Source organism: Emydura macquarii, unplaced genomic scaffold (assembly GCF_026122565.2).
Source record: "Emydura macquarii macquarii isolate MOO-44397 ecotype Brisbane River unplaced genomic scaffold, CSIRO-AGI_Emac_v2 contig_820, whole genome shotgun sequence".
In the NCBI taxonomy this organism is placed as follows: Eukaryota; Metazoa; Chordata; order Testudines; family Chelidae; genus Emydura; species Emydura macquarii.
Window position 1 is genome coordinate 1,182,704 of NW_027130957.1, and position 22,304 is coordinate 1,205,007.

General features: G+C 49.0%; 1 protein-coding gene across 5 annotated transcripts; it reads right to left on the reverse strand.

Annotated features, from left to right (window-relative positions):
* Positions 1 to 932: 932 nt before the first annotated feature.
* ZDHHC18 (zinc finger DHHC-type palmitoyltransferase 18) lies at positions 933 to 21,858 on the reverse strand. 5 transcript variants are annotated; one of them, XR_010918831.1, is made up of 10 exons: positions 21,576 to 21,858; positions 18,562 to 18,722; positions 14,698 to 14,847; positions 13,006 to 13,143; positions 12,391 to 12,439; positions 11,531 to 11,633; positions 9,640 to 9,749; positions 6,180 to 6,279; positions 2,699 to 2,795; positions 933 to 1,213 (listed from the first exon to the last, which is right to left on the reverse strand). XR_010918831.1 is itself a non-coding variant. In XM_067543319.1 (9 exons), the coding sequence occupies exons 1-9, from the start codon at positions 21,818 to 21,820 to the stop codon at positions 2,593 to 2,595; spliced, it is 1,056 nt and encodes a 351-aa protein (XP_067399420.1). In that variant the 5' UTR covers positions 21,821 to 21,858; the 3' UTR covers positions 1,221 to 2,592. The 5 variants fall into 5 exon arrangements, 3 of the variants coding, with proteins under 3 accessions (XP_067399420.1, XP_067399418.1, XP_067399419.1); XR_010918832.1 differs by lacking the exon at positions 933 to 1,213 and adding an exon at positions 1,221 to 2,089; XM_067543319.1 differs by lacking the exons at positions 933 to 1,213; positions 2,699 to 2,795 and adding an exon at positions 1,221 to 2,667 and having other exon boundaries at positions 18,562 to 18,647.
* Between the last annotated feature and the right edge of the window lie 446 nt (positions 21,859 to 22,304).

Consider the following 22,304-nt stretch of genomic DNA (forward strand, 5'->3'; position numbering starts at 1 on the left):
GGGAGGGGGAGGAAGGGTGGCTCACACATGCCCTAAGGCCACAGTCAATGCCACAGCTAACTTTAGGAGAGAGTGCCTGGCTTCCAGCTCCGTGGCTAACACAGGAGGTGATACAGACACACGCAAACCCTTTGATGCTTCATCTTCATTCACTCCACCCTCTAAAGGAAACGCACGCACAGATAGAAGCCTGGAGGCGCTACCCCTTGCGGGCTGGGGAAACAAGAGCCAGATGCCAACGTACAGTAAATAGGAGAAACTTTATTTTGTTACAAAAGTAAAAGGCATAAATGGATTTCAAACCCTACCAGACTCAGCCTAGCCGACGAGGAGTGGGGTTTTACAGTGCTACACTAACTCACTTTTAAAAGCCCTCCTACTTTGTTTGCTAGGGGCTGCCAGTGTTAGAGCATCTGCTCTGCTAGAATCCAGCTGCCGCCGCCTCTTTTCTGCTCTGTCCTTTAATGCAGTAGCAGAGGAATCTATACAGGGACTGCAGAAGTCACTATTTGAACTGCTGCTGCACTTAACCCCTTCCCCTAAACTAGTACATCCTACGACAACAGGAAACACAGAAGTTATTAGTAAGTGTTTGAAAGGTGAACTCTTAACACACTAACTACCTCGGAGACAGGAGAGTCCTTTGCCTGCACACATATGGTGAAAGCAGCTCGTGGTGGGTGGGGGCGGCCTGCTGGCCAGCTCTGGCAGAAAGTACTTCACAAGCCAGTCTCAGCTGTGAACACACGGCACTGAACCTGGTAAAGACTCACCTACTTGCTCATCTAAGTAACTATAATGACATCTTCAGTCTTCTGAGGGGGAGACACGTTCACTGCAGAGTACGGCTAGTTCCAAGGAGCCAACTATGGCCTTGCAGGATTCTCTTTCCCGTTGCAGGAGATGTAGAAGCTCGTTATTGCACTCGGAACAGATGCATTTATGGCTTTATGCTTCAAACCCATGGGACAGCAGAGTGCGTCAGCGCCACACCTGGGTTTGGAAAGGCTTTTCCACATGCACAGCAGCTGTCCCACCTCTCTTGCAATGGGAGGGGCCACGGTGCAGTAGCCTAGCCCTGGAGCTTGGAGGCACAGGTGGTGGTCATGGCTGTTGTTTCAGGTACTGACCGTGTTCTCTTGGTGCTTCTTGGGATGCTCCAAGAGAGGCAGAGGGCAGCAGTCCTCAAGAGCCCTTTAGTCCCCTGAACATACTGGATTTCCCCCAGCCAGTGCAGGGAAAGCAAAGTGGAGGAGAAAAAGAGAGGATTAGTACAAGCAGGACCAGAGTGAGACCTGGGAGGTAACAGGAGCCAGAGCAGGAGTGGATCCTCCAGGCCAGCTACAGGAAATGACAGAACAGATCAGTGCTAGTCCCATGTTAGCAGCACAAGCAGCACCCTCCTCAAGAGCTGACCTCTGGTAAAACCCATGCCAGGCAAGTGTCAGCTGTTGAGACCCCTGAAAACAAGACAGGTAAGTGAGTAATTCCTGTCCAACGCTCCCAAGCATCATGCAGTTGGCGAGGAGGTGGTTAGGAGACCACCACAGGAGCAAGACAGTACACAGCAGGGAGAGGAAGGAGGGGTATAGCTTCCTACAATAATGGAGCAACGTGTAGCCACCATTAAACACTCTGCAAGTGTGTAACGCTCTATTTACTCCACAGCTGCTAGTTCATATCTTCCTTGGCATCCACACCAGTTGTGGGTAGCACCTGGGGGAAAACAGCAGCAGCAGCCATGAAACAGGCTCCAGGAGTAGCTGACTTCCAAAGTCATAAATACAAACTGTTCTATGGACTGTGCAGGGAAGACAGGGAATAGACACTGGCAGGGTCCATCACGCTTCCTGGCAGCCGGGCGTTATCAGTGCTCCCTTTCTGGCAGACACTCTCTCAGTAAGTGGTGCATGGAAGGAACAAGATGGGCAGTTAGGCAAGTGTTAGCAGGGCTGTCCTGGCAGAATCACTCGCCCGAGTCACTACGTAATTAGCACTGCTGTAACACTACGTTCTCTTCAAAGCACTCTGCAAATTACTCACCTCTGTCACAGGCATGTTGAAGGATGTTTCACGTTAGAGAGGAAAACTGAGGCACAGAAAGGGGAAGTGACAGTCACAAAGTGCATCAGTGGCAGAGCCAGGATTACAAATTTGTTCCTGGTTCCCAGATCTGCGGTCATGCCACACCTTGCAGTAAGTGTCACACCCCTGCATCTGCAGGGCTTGTCTTCCACCCACAGCAGCAGCTGGTTTTCCATAGTTAAAAGCCACCACTGCAATCCATCCTCTTCACAGCCACCATTCAGAGTTTAAAGCCCTAACCCTTCTGTCTGTGCAGCCCATTGCCCTCCAAACTAAATCCAGTCCACACTACTCTCTAAACCCTGCATGCTCTGGTAACAACTGGCCTAAACCCAAAGCAATGCACGGCAACTCTCAGCCAAGCACATCCGCTCTGTCTCCACTCGGTCTGCAATGCAGTGCAACAACAGTTTACCCATATCCTCTCCAAGGCGGGGGGTAATCTACCACTCAGCCTAGCACGTTGGAACGCCAGCAGGGCTCTTGGCACACACTTCACACCAATGTCTACACAAACCAGAGAGTAGATGGGGCTCCATGTGCAGAGCAAATCATGCAGTGAGGACAAGATGAGTCACTGGACTGGGGAGAGAAGAAGAAAGTGCTCTCTTACCAACTAACCCTCAGAAAGCAGGGCTAACATCCAGAAAGGGGTGTGTGAAATCCCATCAGGCTGTGCAGGAAATGGCAAAGTCCTGGCAGGCATCCTCCTGGGGAAGACACCAGAGATTATGCACTTTAGCATCCACTGGTCCGGACACAACAGACTATTAGAGAGGGGGCGCTGCCTTGGGCCCCTCTCAGATCCTGGGACAGCACTGGCCTGGGTTAGAGGGAGAGCTGGATGGGAGAAAGGTGCTTAAGTTAAGGCCTCCAAAGGAAGATGCAGTGTGAGTTGTGTCAAGTTTCAGCAACTGAATGATGAAACCCCGAGAAACCCGGAGCCTTCTAGACTACAGAACACCTTCAGCAATCCAGAGAAACCAGAGGGCCAGGCCCAGTTGCTGGGTTTGCAGCTACGCACCTTCCAGCCTCATCCTGCGGGAAGTGATTAGAGGGGCCAGGCAAGAGTCACAGCTGGAAGCAGCCATCTAACCGCCAGCGGACGGACAGACAGACGTTACTCACCCCACTGCAAAAGCTGAGGAACATCCTCCGATCCCGTAAAAGGAAACAAACAAACCCCCAAACAGTGAACTCTTTAAAAATATAACTTTATTACAGCAAGTAACAAGGGATCCAACAGATGTGAGAGCGTTTGCCTCCCACTCCTCCCTTCCGAACTCCTGTCAGGCAGTTTTCTTATCCCTTCCCCTTTACTGACCCTTCTACACTATCTGCCAGTCCTCTCATTACATCAGCAAGGGTGAGAGCCCCTCCGAAACCCTGCGTCAAGGCCATAGGAGAATTAGTGCGGTTGTATTAAGGACACCGGCTGATTGTGGCTACGGGGAAGGCAGATGGGAACTGCCATGCGGCATACTTTCTGGGAAGGATTTTTGGAGTGCTATTTTCCAGACACGGCATCAGCCTTTGTGCTGTTCCACTGAGCGGTTTGAGGCTGAGATCAGTGTAGTGGTGACAATTCACAGGTGCTGCATGTAGCCTGGCGTGTCACTCCGTCAGAGAGAGCAGTGTGAGCTGCCCTGCCTCACCCCTGAGCTGCAGAGCTGCCCCCAGGGCTCAGGTTGCAGTTCACTCTGCATGCTGGTGCCAACCTTTCTTCGCCTCAGCTGCCAGCTGGGGGCAACATTACCATCGGGGGGAGGGAGGATACTTCTCCTAAGAGCAGCTGGCAAATGCTTCTAGTCACTAACACCTGGGGCTGGCTTTGGACTAGTCTCCCTGCAGGAAAGGGACTGACTGAGAACAGCATTATGAAGCCAGAGTCATCCAGTCCCCAGCCACACACAGAATTTAACAAAGCAGCACCACCACGTGGCTATACCATAGGGTCAGTCCATGGACAACAGCTCCCCTGCCACGCCATGCCCCATCTTACTTAAACACAGATATGGCTATGAAGCAAGAGGAACATTTACAGGGTGGAAGGGGCAGATTTTTAATCAAATCTCCGAAAAGGAATGGTCTGAAATCTTCCAATATTCTTCTCAGCTAAAGCTTCCCTTAAAGCCCCACCTAAAACCACTGCCTTCTGTAAGAAGCCTGCAGCGTGTAAATGCAGATCCCAACCCAGGACGTGGGTGGTGGAGGGGCAGGTTGCATCTCATGCACTCCTCTTTGAACAGTCGGGATTTGTGACATTTTGTGGTCAACACCAAAACTGGGCTACAAAAGAGTGCCAGAAAACAGAGTGGAAGGGAATGCATGGAATGTGAGAATACCATGCTGGGGGAAGGGAGGGCATTTAAACACTGTCCCATTGAAGTTCACTACTTCTCAGCAGACTGAGTCACAGGGTGGGGCAATGGGGGGGTTGTGCATTAAGCAAAACCAGCACCCTCCACACACCTTATGTTCTCCTTATGTTTGCAGCGGCAGTTCTCTGCTAGCTTGCTGTCGTGCATGATGTGCAAGGAAGAACAAAGGTGAATATCTTTGTGACAAGCTGCCTCCCAAATGCACTGACTAGTTAGTGATAAAAGCACAGGTGAGAAAGATGAAAGGGCTTGGAGTCCGATATATACTGCAACCCCCAGGGGCGTCGAGCCAAGAGGCTTAACGCAGAACAAACATCGCAGATCGCCACGCGGGTGCCAGGAATATGTACAGCGCTATTTACATCAAAACATAAAAAAATACTACTTAGAAAAATATCTACAAAATTGTGCAAAAATCCCCAGCAGCTTTTAACAAACACATTTCAAGTATTGCTAACGTGTCTGTACCTCTCCTGTACACACTCGCAGCGTTAGTAACCCACAAGGCAGAACGGTGAACACCTGGGAAAGAGCACCAACGGGGATGGCACATGATGTAGAATAGCCACCCTGGGGCAGACAAGCTCAGAGGAATCATTCCCAGAGGGCCAGCAGGTGACCTCACTCTTTATTCTCCTGGCCAGGAATCCAACCCAAGAGCCGGCGAAGAGACACCAGTGCCCAGGGTAACCCGATTCGGGCAGCCCTGACGTTGCCATGAAAGCTCCGACACGCAGAATCCCTCGTGTTGGGCAGATGTCTAACAGGTGACCATCTAATGGCAACATCTGGCTGCTAAACCCACAAAACGCTTGGCTTGTTTTGTTTTCTAACGATTAAAACTAGGCGCTCCCCTGGGCTGTCTCCTTGTCCCTGTGTGGCTTCTTACTGGCTGAAATAGCTACCACACTAGGAAGAGTTGGTCAGCGCCTTCTCTGTGACCAAGTGAGAGCCAGCACTGAACAGCAACTGGGACGGCACATCTATTTCCCCACCTATGCTCATTGCCCCATCACTACCTAGGAATGAGACTGTCATCCCAACCAGCCTGCCTCAACTCTGCAAAGCACTGGTGTGCTGGGAAAGGGATGCTACATCTTCCACAGGCCCAGCGGGGAACGTATTTTATACTCACACACGAAGCTGCCCCACCCACTGCTGGGGCAGAGACGCAGGAGGTATTTGCGGAGACACAGCAGGGGGACCTAGCTTTCAGCCTTCATCCTCCCCAAAAACCCAACCCCCAAACTAGAACGCAGCACAGGAGATGAGACATGGGCTGTGTCCACCTCCCCACCCTCCGCCCATATGAGGCACCGCAGTCCACTCGGTTAATCCCTCCAGGAAAGATGGCAGCTCTCTGGAGCAGAGACTCCAAGCTTAGATGGTTATTAGAGGCTTAAGGTTTCCCAACCTGCCCTTCTTGCTTCCTGGCTGTGGTTGCAACCCCTCTCCCTGGGTGAGGCCAAGGTCTTGCTCGGCATCAGGCTGTCGCAGTTGAAAGTCCAGGTAAGCCAGATCACAGTGAAACAAAAAATAAATAAATAAAACGGCGATGCATGGCTTGACTGAGTCTTTGGCAGCTCCGCACCACAGGGCAGGTCTTGCCTGTGGCCAGGGAGATGACAACACGGGAAAGGTACTGGCTGGAGCTAGGCACAGGCACGACTGGCACTGGACACCATCACAGCACCACTAGGGAATGCTTCCTACCATGCTGGTGTCAGTCTTGGTTCCAAAGGAGGGGATTTCGCTCTTGGGACTGGATGGGGTCCCGGCATCTGGCTGGATAAATCCTCTTCTGTCTAATAAACTAGAAAACAAGATGGGGGGAGAGGGGGAGATGAGAAGGGTTAAAACACCAACGTTGATCAAGAAACAAACCCCGAAGCTGTGTGTTAAGCTGACCAGTGATGCTACGGAAATGAGCTGCTAGCACCTATCGAGTCAACGATATAATAGTGTTGCAAAAAAGGCGAACATGATTCTGGGCTGCATTAGCAGGAGTGTCGTAAGCAAGACATGAGAAGTAGTTCTTCCACCCCGCTCCGCATGGATAAGGCCTTCACTGGAGTAGTGTGTCCAGTTCTAGGCACCACACTTTGGGAAAGATGTGGACAACTTGGAGAAAGTTGAGAGGAGAGCAATAAAAATGGTTAAAGACCTAGAAACACTAGCCTACGAGGAAAGTTTGAAAAAATGAAGTTTGTTTAGTCTGTAGAAGGGAAGAACGCGGTAACAGTCTTCAAGACTGTTATAAAGAAGAGGGTGATAAATTGTTCTCCTTATCCACTGATGACAAGACAAGAAGTAATGGGCTTAAGTTGCAGCAAGAGAGATTTAAGTTAGACATTAGGAAAATCTTCCTAACGCTAAGTGTAGTTAAGCACTGGAACAAATGACCTGGGGAGGTTTTTAAGAACAGGTTAGACAGGCACCTGTCAGGGATGGTCTAGATAATACCTAGCCCTGCCTCAGTGCAGGGACAGGACTAGATGACCTACTGAGGTCCCTTCCAGGCCTACATTTCCATGATTCCAAGGGATTTCAAAGGCAGGAAGCAAACCTTGGAAGTGTTTGATCACCAGCACAGGACGGCTGTGCCCGCCAGCGCTGTCCAGGGTTTCAGGATTTTGAATCCAGTCAGGAAAATCCCCCCAGCCAAGTCTCATGAGGATGACTGAGAAAGGGAACAGACTCTATACGCAGGACAGCACTTCACTATGGCTCAGACTTTTCTTGTGCATGTTTTTAAATGCTTAAACCCCAAAGTGACCGGCAAGCCTACAGCACTTGGCACTTTGGGCAGGAAGGCTTTTCTTCAAATCTCTTGGTGTGAGCTGAAAGCATCTGGAAGCTGCTGGCTTGTCAAGTCCCCATTGCAGCCACAGAACCAGTACCACAGTGGCAGCAACAGGGTAAGCTTCCCCAAACCCAAATTCTCTGGGGATAGAGGGCTCTCTCTGTGGTGGGGGGGAGATTCACCCTCCACCGCTTGTCTCTTCGTGGGGATCGCCAGTCAAAGTGTCAGCAGGGGGATGGATGACATGGGTTCCAGACCACTCAGAACTAGAGCCAACATCGTGTTATACTGTCCTAGGCTGGAGTTGGAGAAGGCCCCTAACGCGGGAGTGAAATACTTTTATCCCATTAGAATCATCTGCCTCCCAGTGCTCCCAACAGATTTAAACAGATTAGCCCATTTACCATCATGGAATCCATAGTCACAGTGGCACTGAAAATGACAAGGACCTTGGGGAGTATTTTAGAAGAGCAAAGCAAGACCCTCTAATTCACAGTGTAACAGGCCTGCTGAGCAGAGATTAAGCAACAGCTGACCTTCCCTGCCTTATTTCATTACACTTACACTGGGTTAGTATTTCTGGAATGCACCAACTAAATTCAAATGGATTTCACCCAGCAAAAGAAACTTTGTCTTGCAGGCCCCCAAAGCATTCAACAGGCTGAGAGCTACAAAACGTGGGTTGAGATCAAACTCCCAATAGCCCAACACAAGAGGACGTTATCTTAACTTTGCCTGACGGCGCCCTCATGTGACTAAGCCATGGTAGTTTTATTTTTGATGGGATTATATTCATAGCTGGTAAGGCCAGAAAGGACCAGTCTGGTCATCTAGTCTGAGCTCCTCAGGTAGGACAGACCCAGGTTTTTGTTACAAACCACAAATTACAAACCAGGTTTCGTTCAATGGTTTTTTAAAATGACAATACAGCATTGCCCCATGAACTCTGCAACCCAGGGACCTTATGCAGGGAAGAGCAGTGGGTAGAACTCACTGGTCTAGTTTGATTGTCCAAGCCCAGTGAAAGACAAGAAGCAAACCAGCATAGGGAGAGGTTTGGCATTTTTCCTGCTTTAACGACTGTTGCAGACAATTCACAGGTAAGGGAATTTGTCAGGACCAAATTAAATAGGAAATCACAGTGTCCTTTTAAGGCAAGGGTCTCCACATTTTATGACTCAGGACAACACTGGCTACTGGTCAAAAGTCTAAGGTTTCCAGCCCACTGCATAAAATGGAGAGAATTGCAGCCAACTCCATCTTTGATAGAAGTGAGGATCTCCAGAGAGCACAGATCCCAGCATATAATGCTCCATCTTGATCTGAGAAGTGGCTGCAAGATGCACGTAGCATTCCAGGCACTTAGAGGTGACCGGCAAAGGAAAAAACTGGGCTGGTGCCCCTTGACTTTCCTTCTTTACTGCTTGTTTTTCACCTTAGCACCTTAGCAATGTCAAGTCTGCTCTCACCTAGAGACCCTGGGGCTTTATCAAGAGCACATTTAGCAAGAGCCCTCCTAACTTCTTTGACAAGTGAGATGTGAGACAAAGCTGTCTCCCCAAAGTGGTCTGTCAGTCACAGAAATCAAAGATTTGTCCTGTCCCCCCGTCCCCCTCCCCCACACACAAAAAAAGCACTTTATTGAACCAATCTAAAATCTGTCCCCTCCCAACCACTCAGCTTGCACCACTGAGTCTGGTGAAAGTGCCATTCCACTACTTCTCCAGTCACCAGAGACTCTGGCGGGACAAACAAGAGCTGAATTTTTAGTGTAAAAAACAAGCAGTGAAGAACTTCTGAAAACACCTCTCAGCCTGTCTTTCTCCATCATCCAGAAGCCAGATGTACTGAGAAGTCCTTTGCAAGGCACCTTTAAGCCCAGGGTTATTCCATACATAGTGCTAACGCTCACAGGATACATCCTCTAGCCTTCCTGAGGTCCTTAGGATGCTGGGTTTTTAAATGTGTAAAGAGGAATCACACTCATCTAGTAAATATTTCCATAGCAAGCAATGACCATTAGCTATGGGGCCCTCCTGCAGAGTGGGTACATCCCACTCTTACTACACTGCAGGGGGAAATTCCAGTTGCACTCAATTTACACCCTAAAATGAAGTCTGGAGTGTCCTGAATTAAGCAGATTTCAATGGATGAAAAGTAACACTGTCAACATCCGTCTGTACATTTACCGATCCCTCTCAGCCTAAGCCTCAGAATTAGCCAGCACACCCTTTACGAGAGCCCTGTGCCATCCCTATGGCCTGGCTCCTGGGCGCCAGTATTAACCTCTCCTGCCTCCATCTCCACATGTGGCTGCAACATCTGGGCAGGGTGCAAGTCCTGAGTCCAGGGAGGATCGGAGGCTCTTACCTGGGATGGAATGGCCCACACAATACTGCACAGCAGTTGGTGAGGATACTCTTATGGCTGTAGGGATTGGCAAACTCTGAGCCTCTCTTATTTGACCACGACCCTTTGATCTGCAATTGAAAGGACAGAGGCGGATTAGAAAGCGACAGCCAGGCGAGAGGGGCTGGAGCTGGTCAGCACGCTGCCCAGGTCACACGGGAGGGCGTCTTGGATGGCACCATCCACACTCTGCTTGAAAAGCCCAGGGCTGAAGTGAAGACGTGTCAGGGCAGAGGGTTGTGGAGCTCTGCACTGTGCCCCACAGCAGGGCTCTCATTTCCCTGACCTCTAATCCTCTCCACAGCAGTGGGGCAAGCTGGGGAATGTCACTGTGTGAGAGAAAGCTTCCGCCTCCCATGGCACCAAGCAACCTCTAGCTGGCTTTCTGCAGCTCGCGTCCTCTCTAGAGCACTTTGCCCAAGCTGTCTCCGTCACAATGCCCACTACTTACACATTCCCCACCCTGTGTACTAGGCATCACACTTTGTCTAGTGGTTGTAACCCCCTGCCCCATCCAATTGTTTCACTTTAGTCATTTCTTGTTTGCCAAACTTAGATTGAAAGCTCTTCAGGGCAGGGGCTTATTTCTGTAAAGCACTTACAGGGCTAAGCTAAAAGCAAGAGGCTTCGCAGGTAGTTCTGTTACTGTAACATTTCTCCATGCTGAGCAGCACAGGAGTCTCTTTAAGGAAACACTGTCACCCTGAAATTTTAATCATGTGAGCTGTAGGAGTCAGAAGGCGTTCTAGATCCTACCCCTGCCCCCGAGCCTTGGCCAGTTTGTGTGGATTTACAAACACACTTCTCCCTTTTACTTCCTCTCCTCTGCTGCTGTGACAAACAGGCCACTCAAGCAACAGGGGAACTGACAGACTATGCGCTCTGGACTCAGTCATGTGGAATCTCAGCTGTATAACTGAGAGCAGAGATTGCTCCAAACTACTGGTAAATGCACTATGTACAAGAGGAGAGGAACCATTCTCTCCGAGACAGCAATTGTGTCACTTGTAACAAGGCGGTACAAATATTTCAGACAGAAAGTGAGATTTTCAAGTCCTTTTAAGCAACAAGAGACAAACTTATCAGACCCCCCCCCATTACAGTAGTATCTGAGCACATCACAATCTTTAATGCATTTATCTTCATGACACCCCTATGTACCAACTCCCTTTCTCACAGAAGGAATCAAGGCAAAGAGAGAGACTACGGGACTTGCCCAAAGTGAGACAGGAAGTCTGTGGAAGGCAAGGAACTGAACCAAGTAACGCCCACCCACTGAGCCTCCTTCCTCTCTATCGTTCTCTCCATGGTCCAGATTTTAACAACGGCCATGTCGAGGTCCTGCTTCAAAATGTGTTAAGCTCACGTTTTAATTAACATGATTTTAAACATGACTTTGCATCTACTGTACACAAGAGAAGTCCTCTTTACAAACACGTTAGCTGGTCATGGTTCACCCTAGGGGCAGCCCAAAGGTTAAAGTGTATTAGCTGGCATTTGAAAACATGGCCTATTTTCCTAGTCTCCACACAGTCAAGCAACAGACACTGCTCTCACTTTTGCAACCCAGACACTCTGCCTGTGTGCGGGCGCTGTCATGCTCTGCTGGCTACCCAAATCAGAGTGTAAACTCTTGAGGCATGGTGCTATCTTTATCTGCTCTGTAATAAAATGCCACAAGCACCTAGGGCTGCAGAGATACCGTCCTCAGACACACTGTTGCAGAGACAGCACAAGATTTTTGCTGATCTCTTCATTGCTTAGAAAAGAATGGGCTTCATGCCCAGAGGTGGCGTTTACACCTTTGTGGTCCTGTTCTATGGAAGGATATACACACACACAAAATACTTACGTCTTCATTCGTTGTCAGGTTGGAGGCGACTAGGTAAGTGTGAAAACCTGAGAGGCCCAAAATAGACCAGACTGAGAAAAAACATATCACCAGCTCCAGCACGGTGGAAAGAGAGTCAAGGAAGCCTCCGGGACTGTGCGCACAAAGCAAGGAGAGGCCTTGGGCCCAAGAAATGGATGAGTCAGTCGCTGGAGTGCTCTCAGCCACCGTGAGGGGCACAAACACAGGGACCTAGGAAGGACCATGAAGGGCTCAGCAAGGCGCCCTTGCTTTTGAGTGGGTGGCTGAGCCCCCTAGCAAGGAAATGGACTCTCATCCTCCCTTCCATTAGGGAAAAGAGCCGTCCCCCCCCCATCCCTAGCAAGGAGAGTACATTCCAGCCAAGACGACAGGCAGGCAGCTTCCTTCCCACTGTCTGTGCTATTCTGTGAGTGCCCATCAAGGGAAAACTCACTACGGCCAATTCAGGGACATCCCCCCTTTCCTCAGTGGCCTCCCATGTGTCAGAAAGCAAGCTTGCTTCCAACCCCGCTCTGTGCATCACTGAGCACAAGGTACTAGTCTGTCAACGGTGAAAGAGACTATGTCTTGAACAAAGGATCTCAGCAGCTTGGCTACACGACCACCACCTCCTCCTGTGAATGGAGAGAAGTCTGCCCTCCCCCACTGGGGTGTAAGGAGGCTCCACTCATTAGGGTGAGACGTCCTGATAGAAGGGGCTGATTATATGCTGTAAATTAGAGAACATTTTCCAGAGAGCTAAGCTTTAGTGTCTCTGCTCCAGTGCCCTGCAGGGCTCTGGCTGTGTCAGGGTGCAAAAAAGGGGAACAGATGGGAAGGTGCAGGCTCTAAAAGGATATCTCGCCGGTGTTGCCTTCAGGGTGGTGAGGAATCCATTTCCCTGAGAGCCTACAAAGCAAACAGGACAAGACACTGAAATCAAGAAGGCACGTTTACATCTCCAACCAATCTGCCCTGCTTCAAAGTACGCACCCATCCCACCAGGCTATATAGATCTGCCCAACTGGCTGAGAAACCCCTGCAGTCATTTAAAAAATGCTGGTGTGCAGCATGTGCTCTAGAAGGGCCAGGGCTGAAAGGCAAGCTGCTTTCTATCAGCTATGACGAGATGTAGATGCAGTGTATACGCACACCTCCAACCCCTGCAGCCCTGTCACAGCCTGTAACCTACTCGCTATGGAGGGCAATAACCCACTCACCAACCTGTCAAAGTAGTTTCTAAACTAAGGTTTACAGTTCACTACTGTGGCCCTCGACCCAGTTCATTCAGATGACCTCGCAGTGAAAGGCCCTGAATCTCGCCATCTGTCACCTGAGCCATCCATCACCTAGTCTGATATAAACTTAGTGGCTGCTTCCCAGTATGTGCTAAGCCAGGGCCTCTGATGCTGGCCTGAGATCACCTTGGCCAGGAAGGTGATGCATGTGTTACGCACAGCGGCTGCAGTACTTACGCAGAGTGAGGTGGGTGACGACACAAGCGAAGATGAAGGCTGTCAGGAAGGAGAGGGAGAGAATGAAGGCGTAGAAGTAGCGATAGTTGCGCTTCCCCACACAGTTGCCTACCCAGGGGCAGTGGTGATCAAACCGCTCTGAAACCAGGCAACAAGGGAAGGACATTAGGACATCTTACTCCTACACCCTGCAAATGGGGTGAACACTGCAGAGCCTCTGGGAACCTCAGGGCTACAAGCCAGCCCTTTGCCCTGTCCTCCCAAGCTAAGGTGTTAGCCCAGAGCCTCTGACCAATGGGACACCATCACTATATTTACAGCATATAGGACTTTGCAGTCTGTATGCATGCCCTTCTTTAACTTTAACGGGACAACTTTAAAATCACTCTTGCCTGAATATTGTTCTAACTAACTGTGGTTGCCTGTAACATCTACAATTACTAAACCTGAAAAAAACATTAGAGAAAATGCATTTCTGTTTCTTCAGTCTGTATACTTTGTGCATTTGACAGAACTGTGAAGACTAAGTTTCACGGTTCCCTTGCACTAGTCAGTTTCCCCTGTTCATGTGGAAAAAAAAAAAGTTAGGAAATTTGATTGTAAAGCCACAAAGATTGGCAAGGGAACCCAGGGTAGATGCAATATACCTGAAAAAACTTCTGACTCTTAAAAGAATGGACTGGATTTCAAGTTGGAGGGTCCTTTTACAGTGGTAGCACTGTTGGTAACACACACATACCACTTTACCCACCACTGAAATGCAGCCACCTCTGAGGTGACACATACCAACTCTTTCACAGCTCATGGTAACTACCTATGAGTTTAATACAGGATGCGAAGAATACCCTTTCCAGTTGAAACTGCAGGGGGAATTTAGGATGGCACAATGAAATGACCCAAAGAGGAATTTTGCCAAGACACATGGGTTAACATTCCTACTCTAGTAAAAAAGCACCAAGCCGTCTTTTATAACCACAAGTGGTCAGGAACTCCAACTTAGGTCTCATGCACTAAACTGCTCTCTAGCAGCACAGCACTGTTTAATATTATGCTGAGGCTTTGGTTCAGAAGGAAGAATGCCAGCTACTAAAACCTGAAGCATCCTGGTTTTCCTTGGAGGTCTCCCATCCCAGCACTGCTCAGGCCTGACAAAGCTGGGCACTGGGTGCCACCAAGTGACCCTCGCTGATGTCATGCCTCATTCTTGAAAGCCATTCAGTAGCTCCTCAAACACCCTGTCTTTGAGCAATCGTTATTAGACAGGTGACCTTGAGATTTTGTGGTAGTTCTCAGGTCAGTACTTTCATCTGTCCGCAAGCTGCCCCTGCATCCACAAGTGTTAGTGCAACATGCTGACTGGACCAGAAGGTTGTATTCAGATACTTCATGCCCAGATGCTTGGAGGGGGGTTTAAACAGGAGATATGCTGCATTTCACCAGTACAGTCCTACCTGGCAATGTTGGAGAGAGGGCGTTAGATGCTGTACCCTGGCCCACAGGCCATGGTTGGCACTGTACATACTTGCTGTTAGTTTGAAGTGGGGAGAAGGGAGAGAGATTATTTTATCACAAGTTTGATAGTTAGTTTTCAAGCCCTTTATGTGAAGCAGAAAGATTTTTTGCTCAAAAGCTTAAACTACAACTCCATTTATCTCTGGAGATTTCACCTGCTCCTGATCCCCTTGGACTTACCCACACAGTTATCACAGACGCTGCAGTGAGAGGTCCTGGGGGGCCGGAACATTTTGCAGGTATAGCAGTACTTTAATTTCACCACATATTTGTTTATAACCACTTCCATTGTCCGGGCAGGCGGGCGGTAGGTGGAGGTGCCCATGCTATCTGTGGAGTGAAAGTGAACTGGTGAGAATCAGGCTCCCACAGTGAAAACCCATTCCACGTGGCGTCCCAGCCGCGCTCCTCTCTTGCATGGCATCATTCAGGTTGTCATGCACTGTGCTGTGCTTGTTCACATCTAATCTGAAAGCTGGAGAGGTAGTGTGATCTACGGGACTGAGTTCAAGATGGGGAGCCAGGCTCTGTCCATTACTCAGAGTATTATTTAATCTTTGTGACACAATTTCTCCTTCTGTACAACAGGGATGATGCTGATATGCCTTGCAGGGCTGCTGAGAGGAATTAGTAAATGTCCGTCTAGGCTTTGAAAATCGAGAGCACTCCATACATAGGAAGCATTAAAGCAGCACTCTCACACACCCACTAACACAAACTTATCTCTAGAACAGAGAGCAGGAAGCAAAGCTCCTGTCTAACAGTTCTCGACCAAAGGAAGTGACAAACTGTTAACACACATGTGATTCTTCTACAACCGTTCTGGGACCCAGCAGCACAGCTACGGTTAAGGAGCAGGAGCCTTTGGGGGTAAGATGGCTTAGGAGGCACAGTAGAATTAGCAGTAGGATTGGGGGCAAGGAGGAGGGTGATCTCTTGACTGTTGCAGACAGATTCCATTGAAGTTTGATGCATAATAGTAGCACAAGTTTAATTTATTCCCTCTAAGGCCATGTTTGGAGATTTTTAAGGACATTGCAAGATATGTTTGTGCATATATCCAGAGGGTGCTGAGCTAGGTGGGTGAAGTGATGGGAAGGGCAATTTTGGACATTCATGCGGGTCACTTTAGGGGAAAAAAAAAAAGCACTTGATATCACAACAGGGAGGGCACCACACCTGCTTTTACTAGGGCTTCAAAACCAGATTTGACACAGTCAAGCATGTTAAGAAGAAAATGAACAGATTATATTAAGAGCAACTGACACAATAGGTAGCCCCTGCAGTGGGCTAATGGACTAACTGCTTCAGGGATTTTGAAACGAAGTTGAACAGACAGCTAGTTATGTGTAAAATCCACCCAGAAAATGGTTATGTGGGTAAACACAGAAATTATTTTTCTATGACCATTTTTCAGTGGTGACAGACTTCATGATTCTCACAATGGCTTTGCTAGAGTATTTGTTACTATGGGTAACACACAGAAAGCAGGCCATCTATTCTGAACACGCACACTCACTGTCATATAGCCAGCATAAAAACACAAACATACATCACATTACATCAACCCTTGTCCTCTTATAAGAGCTGTGATGAGCTATGAACAGAGGAGACCTGTAAGTACACCTAGCTAGTGGCAAATCCTAGCTCCCAAAAGCATTCATTCCAAAATTCATTACCCCAAATTGACAATCTGCAGAATAAATGCCCAATGTAAATACAAGCTCTAAAGACAAATTTTAAGTCAGTTTCAATCAAGAGGAAGGTTCTGCTGGATGCAGATATGACAACTGTTTCAAATGAATTAATAAAATGTAACAGGACTTCATGCTGGGCACCCTGACTCAACTAATTCTAACTCTTCATTTGGCAACACACAGACCACATGATACATGGCCAGGGGGCTCAGTATCAAGTGTACAACTCAGTTACTGGGATCAGCTACGTATTCCTGAGCACATAAGAGAAGGAATGAGTGGCGTGCTGAGTACAGTCTTCTGTTGGCACTGGACTTGGTTGTATGATTTGCTTCATTTATATTAAGGCTGGGATTTTCAAAGGCTCCTAAGGGAGTTAAGCACCCAATTCCCACTGAATTTCAATAGGAACTGGACACCTAACTCTCTTAGGTTGCTTTGAAAACTGATCCTATAGTTTTATGTAAGGTGCATTGATATTTATCAGCACAATGTAAAACATATGGATAAATGAAAAGACAGCCCAGTCTGTATGGAACAGCACACCTACTCCCCTCTGCCCAAGCCTTACATAATTACATCTGGGCCTGCCTAGCATTATTACAACTGCATTCAAACTAACTGAAAGACACCCAGCCCTCGAGAACTAGCAGGGAAGAGAGGTTTAAATGCCTTTTTAGGCAAAATAACATGGGATCAGTCCCCATTGTCTGCATCTTACATGAGTGGAAATTTGTTGTGGTTTATCAGAAGCTGCTGTGAAATCCATAAAAGCTGTCAGAAATCTCTAGCAGGGCAGCAAGACACTTTGCACTTGGGTAACACATGGGTATGTTCTCAGCGGTGTCTCACACACCTACACATTTTCTTCACAAGACAGGCTTTCTGACAATCCCACATGAGAATTTCCCCCCAAAGATGTCAAAGCTTCACAGTCGCATCAGCCAAGGGAACTGGTCTTGGATGTTTTGAATGTGGCCTGCAATTAGCAGTGTTACCCAGAACTCTTTCCCAGTGCCAAGTCTAGTCACTGAAACCAACTGCAACAATCACAATAAAAAACAAAACAAGGGCTTTGTTTCTCTTTGCTCCTATCAAGACTTTTTATCTGATTTACCAGAACATAAACAGGTCTTGAAGAGCTTACCCAACACCTACTACGATTAGGCCTACCAGCCAAGGTGAAAAAGCAGCTGTGTTACCACATCTCCTGCCAATTAAAAGGAATAAGCATAAATTCTTAGTACTTACATAGCATGCTTTGTGTTCAAACAGCTTCACAAGCATTATCTAATTGATCCTCACAGAAGCCCTGAGAAGGGAGGCTGGTATTATACCCATCTGTAAGATGGGGGAACTGACTTCCCCAAAGGCACAGAGAGTAAGGCTTGGTCTACACTTACCCGGCGATTCAGCGGCAGTCAATGGGAGTTACGCAAGCTACACAAGCTACGTAACTCCTGTCGACTGCTGTGGTTCTCTTCTGCACGCAGTTTTCACTGCACTACACAGTTCCCGTCGACGCAGTGCTATGCCACTTGAGGAGGTGGTTTTAGTACGTTGGCTTCCTGATCGATTGAGCGGGTCTGCACTAAACGCTCAATCAATCCAGGTAAGTCGATCTGACGGCGGCGACTTTGCCGCCGTCAATGTAGATACCCTAAGTTTCATAACCAGGACTAGAACTCAGGGCTTTCCAAATCCCAGCCCCATGCTTCAGCTGCTGTCTGGACCAGCACACCTCTCTCTACTCCACACTCTAGGACAAGAGTAATAGCATGGTATTTAAGAGCATGATATGCAGTCACTCTGAACTGAGGGTTTTCCATAATGGTATTTCAGGCTGAGGTAACTGGTACTCCAAGCTCTCCGTCAGTTAACCACTGTGCTGGGCCACAGCCTAGTAGCTGTGCACAGTGTAGTCTGCTATATATTCCATTTGTGGGAAGCAAGAAGCAAGCTGAGCTCCATGGCAGGAAGAGGATGTAGAGTTGACTACAGTGTTTGGTACAGTTGACCAAAAGAGGTTGAGAATCACAGTTTTAAACAGAAGGATAAATTACTTCTAATGCTACGTCTCTGAAGATACCCAATCTTGAGTCTCAGATTGCTAGCCCTAGACAGGTCAGATCTTAAAATTTTTGGCCCTCTGAGACACTATCAATTGGACACAAGCCTCTCTCTCCAGACTCTACTCCAAATGCCACCACCTCATCTCCCATCAAAACATTCCCCCTCTATTGATGGGCGGGCAAGACCCAAGAGAGGGACCCCCATGTGCCTTTAAAGAAATAGCTTTCTCTAACACACACACAGTCCACAGAAAATGCACAAGAGAAAGGCTCACCAATCCGTTTCTCCAAGTCCGCAGCCTCACTGGGGGTGGCTCTGGGCAGGATACCCGGGTCTCTGAAGCTGGTCTGCAGAAGACAGCTGATGACAAAGAAGAACAGGACACCCCCGATGATGGGAATGGCCAAGGTCAGGTGACTGGCAAGGAAGGGGCAGCTGTAAATAATTAGACAAACAAGCTTTTTATGTTCCTGCATTGACCCACAAGCTCCTTGATCAGCTACTCTTACGCCTCGTTTATTATTAGAATGGGAATAGCACTTAGGAGCCCCCACTAACACAACTGATTTTGTAATGAAGACAGGACTTAAGTTCCTGAGCTAGGGAGCCCATGTGAGGAACAAATCAGACTTTGTTTCTCAACACTGAAGTGAATGGCTGGTTGGAACGTAACAGCCTCCAGATAACCACCACACTTCCTGCTCTGTGTACTGCCTGACACCTGTTCGTATGCTAATGACGTGTCCAGATTCAGGGGTGGAACAGTTCTAGCATGCGTTTCAATGAAAGGTGCCCCAAACACTTTACAAACTATATACTCCTACTGACATGCAGCCATCTCTGGAGTGGCAGGTAACAGCCAGTCAGCACACAGCACAATTGCGAATGGAGTGTGGGGCAAAGACAAGAGGGTAAAACGCAGCTGTTAAGTTTCCCCATTATACTACTTTGGAGATACAGAATCGTGCCTCAAAAATCAGAGAGATGTTGGGAAGTCAAGTCACCTTCTGAGAAAATGACATCAATCAGGCATCAAGGCTGAATGAGTTAGTGTGGGAACCTTTTTTTGGTACAGATAATGGGTCACACTCAGCACTATTGGTCCCAGTATGTGAAGCTGAATGGGAAACCGGCCCTGGTTCATTCAGATTTGCCATCTATAGATGACATTTGTGTCCTTCAGGCTGCACCAGGTGCATATTTCTGTACCAGACGTTGCTGTAACAGGAGCCAATGCACATCTAAGTGGATGGCTCATTTCCAGGCATGCAGTTGGCTTGCTGCTGCTGCTGATCAGGTACAGGGAGCCATCATTAGCGACTGCACATCCTGGAGACCAAGGGCCCAAGCTTGCCCTCATATAAGGACAATGGGAGGGCAGGCTCAGTCACTCACAGCAAAACAGTTTATGCAGCTGTTCACATAATGCAGTGCTGGAGTCCCACCCCCCACTCTGCTTTTACTATTATAAGCACTGATAATTAACCAGATTTCTACACAGACATGCAAGCTGTCCGAGTTCTGGTGTCCATGGGCAAGGCTCAGCCTCGCTACAGGAGGCAGTTCAAAGTGATTAAGAGAACTTTTGTTTCAACTCCCAAGCTCAGCTGTCCAGGACAAGACAGCCACCAAACAACAAAACCCCACTGGAGTCTAACCAATTCTGCCACCCAGCCCAGCCCTGTGCTTTCTCCTTTACAGAGGGACATCGTAGCTTCTGAAGCAGGGTGTTTTGACTTAAATCGGATTGATTTAAGTCCCCAATTTTAATCATGATTTAAACCAGCAAGCAGAAAACCTTGATTTTAATCATCGATTTTAATCATTTTTGCATTTATACTTCTTAGATGCTTTCTTAAAGGAAGTTGAGTCTCATGGATGGGTAACCTTTAAAACATGCTGATTTACAACTAAACATAATCTTTACGCTAAATTTGGTGCTTCTTTTTACTAACCACCAGAATACATTCATTATAGCTATACACATCTATCTATGCAATTATGATTTAACTTACATTTATTCAGATTCTTAATTTTTACATTTTTATTATGTTAGAAAATGATGAAGGATGCATTTATTATCTATCAAATGATGGTCAATTTTTTTACTTGCGATTTGTGTCAAGCTTTGTTTGGATGGAAATTCCAATTCAAATGCACAAAACCAGCGTTATTTAATACAAAAATTAAAAAACTACCTTAACTGTGTGCGAAACATAAGAAAAAAAGTTGATCAAAACACACTTTTCATTTAAAACTCATTTATTAAATATAGGAAGTATCTGTAGTCAGTGAATTGAATTGATTGTTTCTAGTCATCTTGTCCTTCAAGATGATAGAACTCTCATCCTCTCATAACTAGATCGGAAGAGGAAAACAAGCTTTTCCGCTTTTTCAACTCTCGGCTGATTTTGCAACTGTGAATGAACTAATCATTGAACTCAACTAGATAAATAAACCAAAATGAAACAAACAACATTCTCTCTGCACCTGCAGAAGAAGCTACTGCTATCTTAGCACTTCAACAAACCCTGATTCCAGGTGCAGACAGCAACTTACACCACTGAACTGGGGGAACTCCTTAAAAGTTGGCAGGAGACGTACTGTTTTTTAAATCTGTAAATGATTTTAATAGGCTATGATAAATGTAGGCCTTAACATAGACTGGCCATTTGTAATTTAATTTTAAAGAGGTGTATTATTTAAAAATAAACCGCTACTGAATGTAAATCAAAATGCTAACTGAAATAAAGCCCTCCCACCCCCAACGGGATGTGACTTGGGGACAATGGGAAGGGGGCTGAGGACACCAGAGCCCCCCCCTCCTCAAACAAAGGGGGTAAGTGGGGTGAGGGGGTCCTAGAGCTCCCCCTCACCGGAAAATGAAGTGATCTGCAGACAATGAGAGGGTTAGTGACCCACAGATCCCCCTCCCTAGATAAGGGGGGCTGGGAGGGTCGTGGGGAGGGGGGTTGGGGACCCCAGAGCTCCCCACCCCCAGGCAGAGTGTTATTTGGGGGTGAGGGGACTGGTGACGCAGAGCTTCCCCTCTTCAGGAAGGGTGTGTTGGGGGGCCAGGGACCCCTGTGCGGCGGGTGATGGGGGGCAGGCGGGGGCCAGGGTCCCCCGGGCAGGGGGTGATGGGGGGCAGGCGGGGGCCAGGGTCCCTGGGCAGGGGGTGATGGGGGGCAGGCGGGGGGTTTCCGGCCCAGGCGCTAACAGGGGGGTTGTGGTGCCGGGCTGGCGCGTGTCCCCGGGCCGAGGGCGGGCTGGGGGCCCCGGACTCACTCGAAGGCGAAGAAGAGGCCGCTGGTGGCCAGGATGAGGCCCAGGGTGAGGGCGAAGACCCCGCTGTGCCGCGCCAGCATGAGGCGCCCCCCGCAGTAGAAGCGGTTGCGGCCCGGGAACACCTCCCACTTGCGGCGCGGGGCGCGGGTCGGGGCGGGCGGCTCCGGGGCGGGCGGCGGCGGCGGCAGGCCCGGGGGCGCGGCGGGGGCGCCGGGGGGGATCTGCCGGTACTCGCATTCCTTCATGGCGCCGCCAGGCCCCGCCGAGCCGCGGCCGCCCGGCACCCGCCCGCTCGCTACGGGGACGTGTCCGCTCCCGCTCCGCCCCCCCGTGCCCCGGCCCCGCCGGCGAGGGAGCGGGCGCCAGCCGGGCGGCCTCCCGCCGCAGCGCCCCCAGCCGGCCGGGCGCGCGCCCTGCCACCGCCTCCCGCCGTAACGCCCCCTCACACCCTAAACCATCGCCCCCCCACAACCCCCGCCCTCCTCTGTCCCCTCCCTCACACCCCCCAATCCCTCACCCTCCCTAGCCCCCAGACCTCCTCTGCCCCCGCCCTCCAGCCCCATCCCAAAAGTACCTCCCGAAACCCCTCACCCCCTGAACCATCGCCCCGCACCCCGCCCTCAAACCCTCTCAGCTGAACCATCACTGCTCCCCCATCCCCTCAGCCGTAACACCTCCATCCTTTCAGCCTCTGCCACACTCAAACTGCCCCTTACCCGTAGTGCCCCC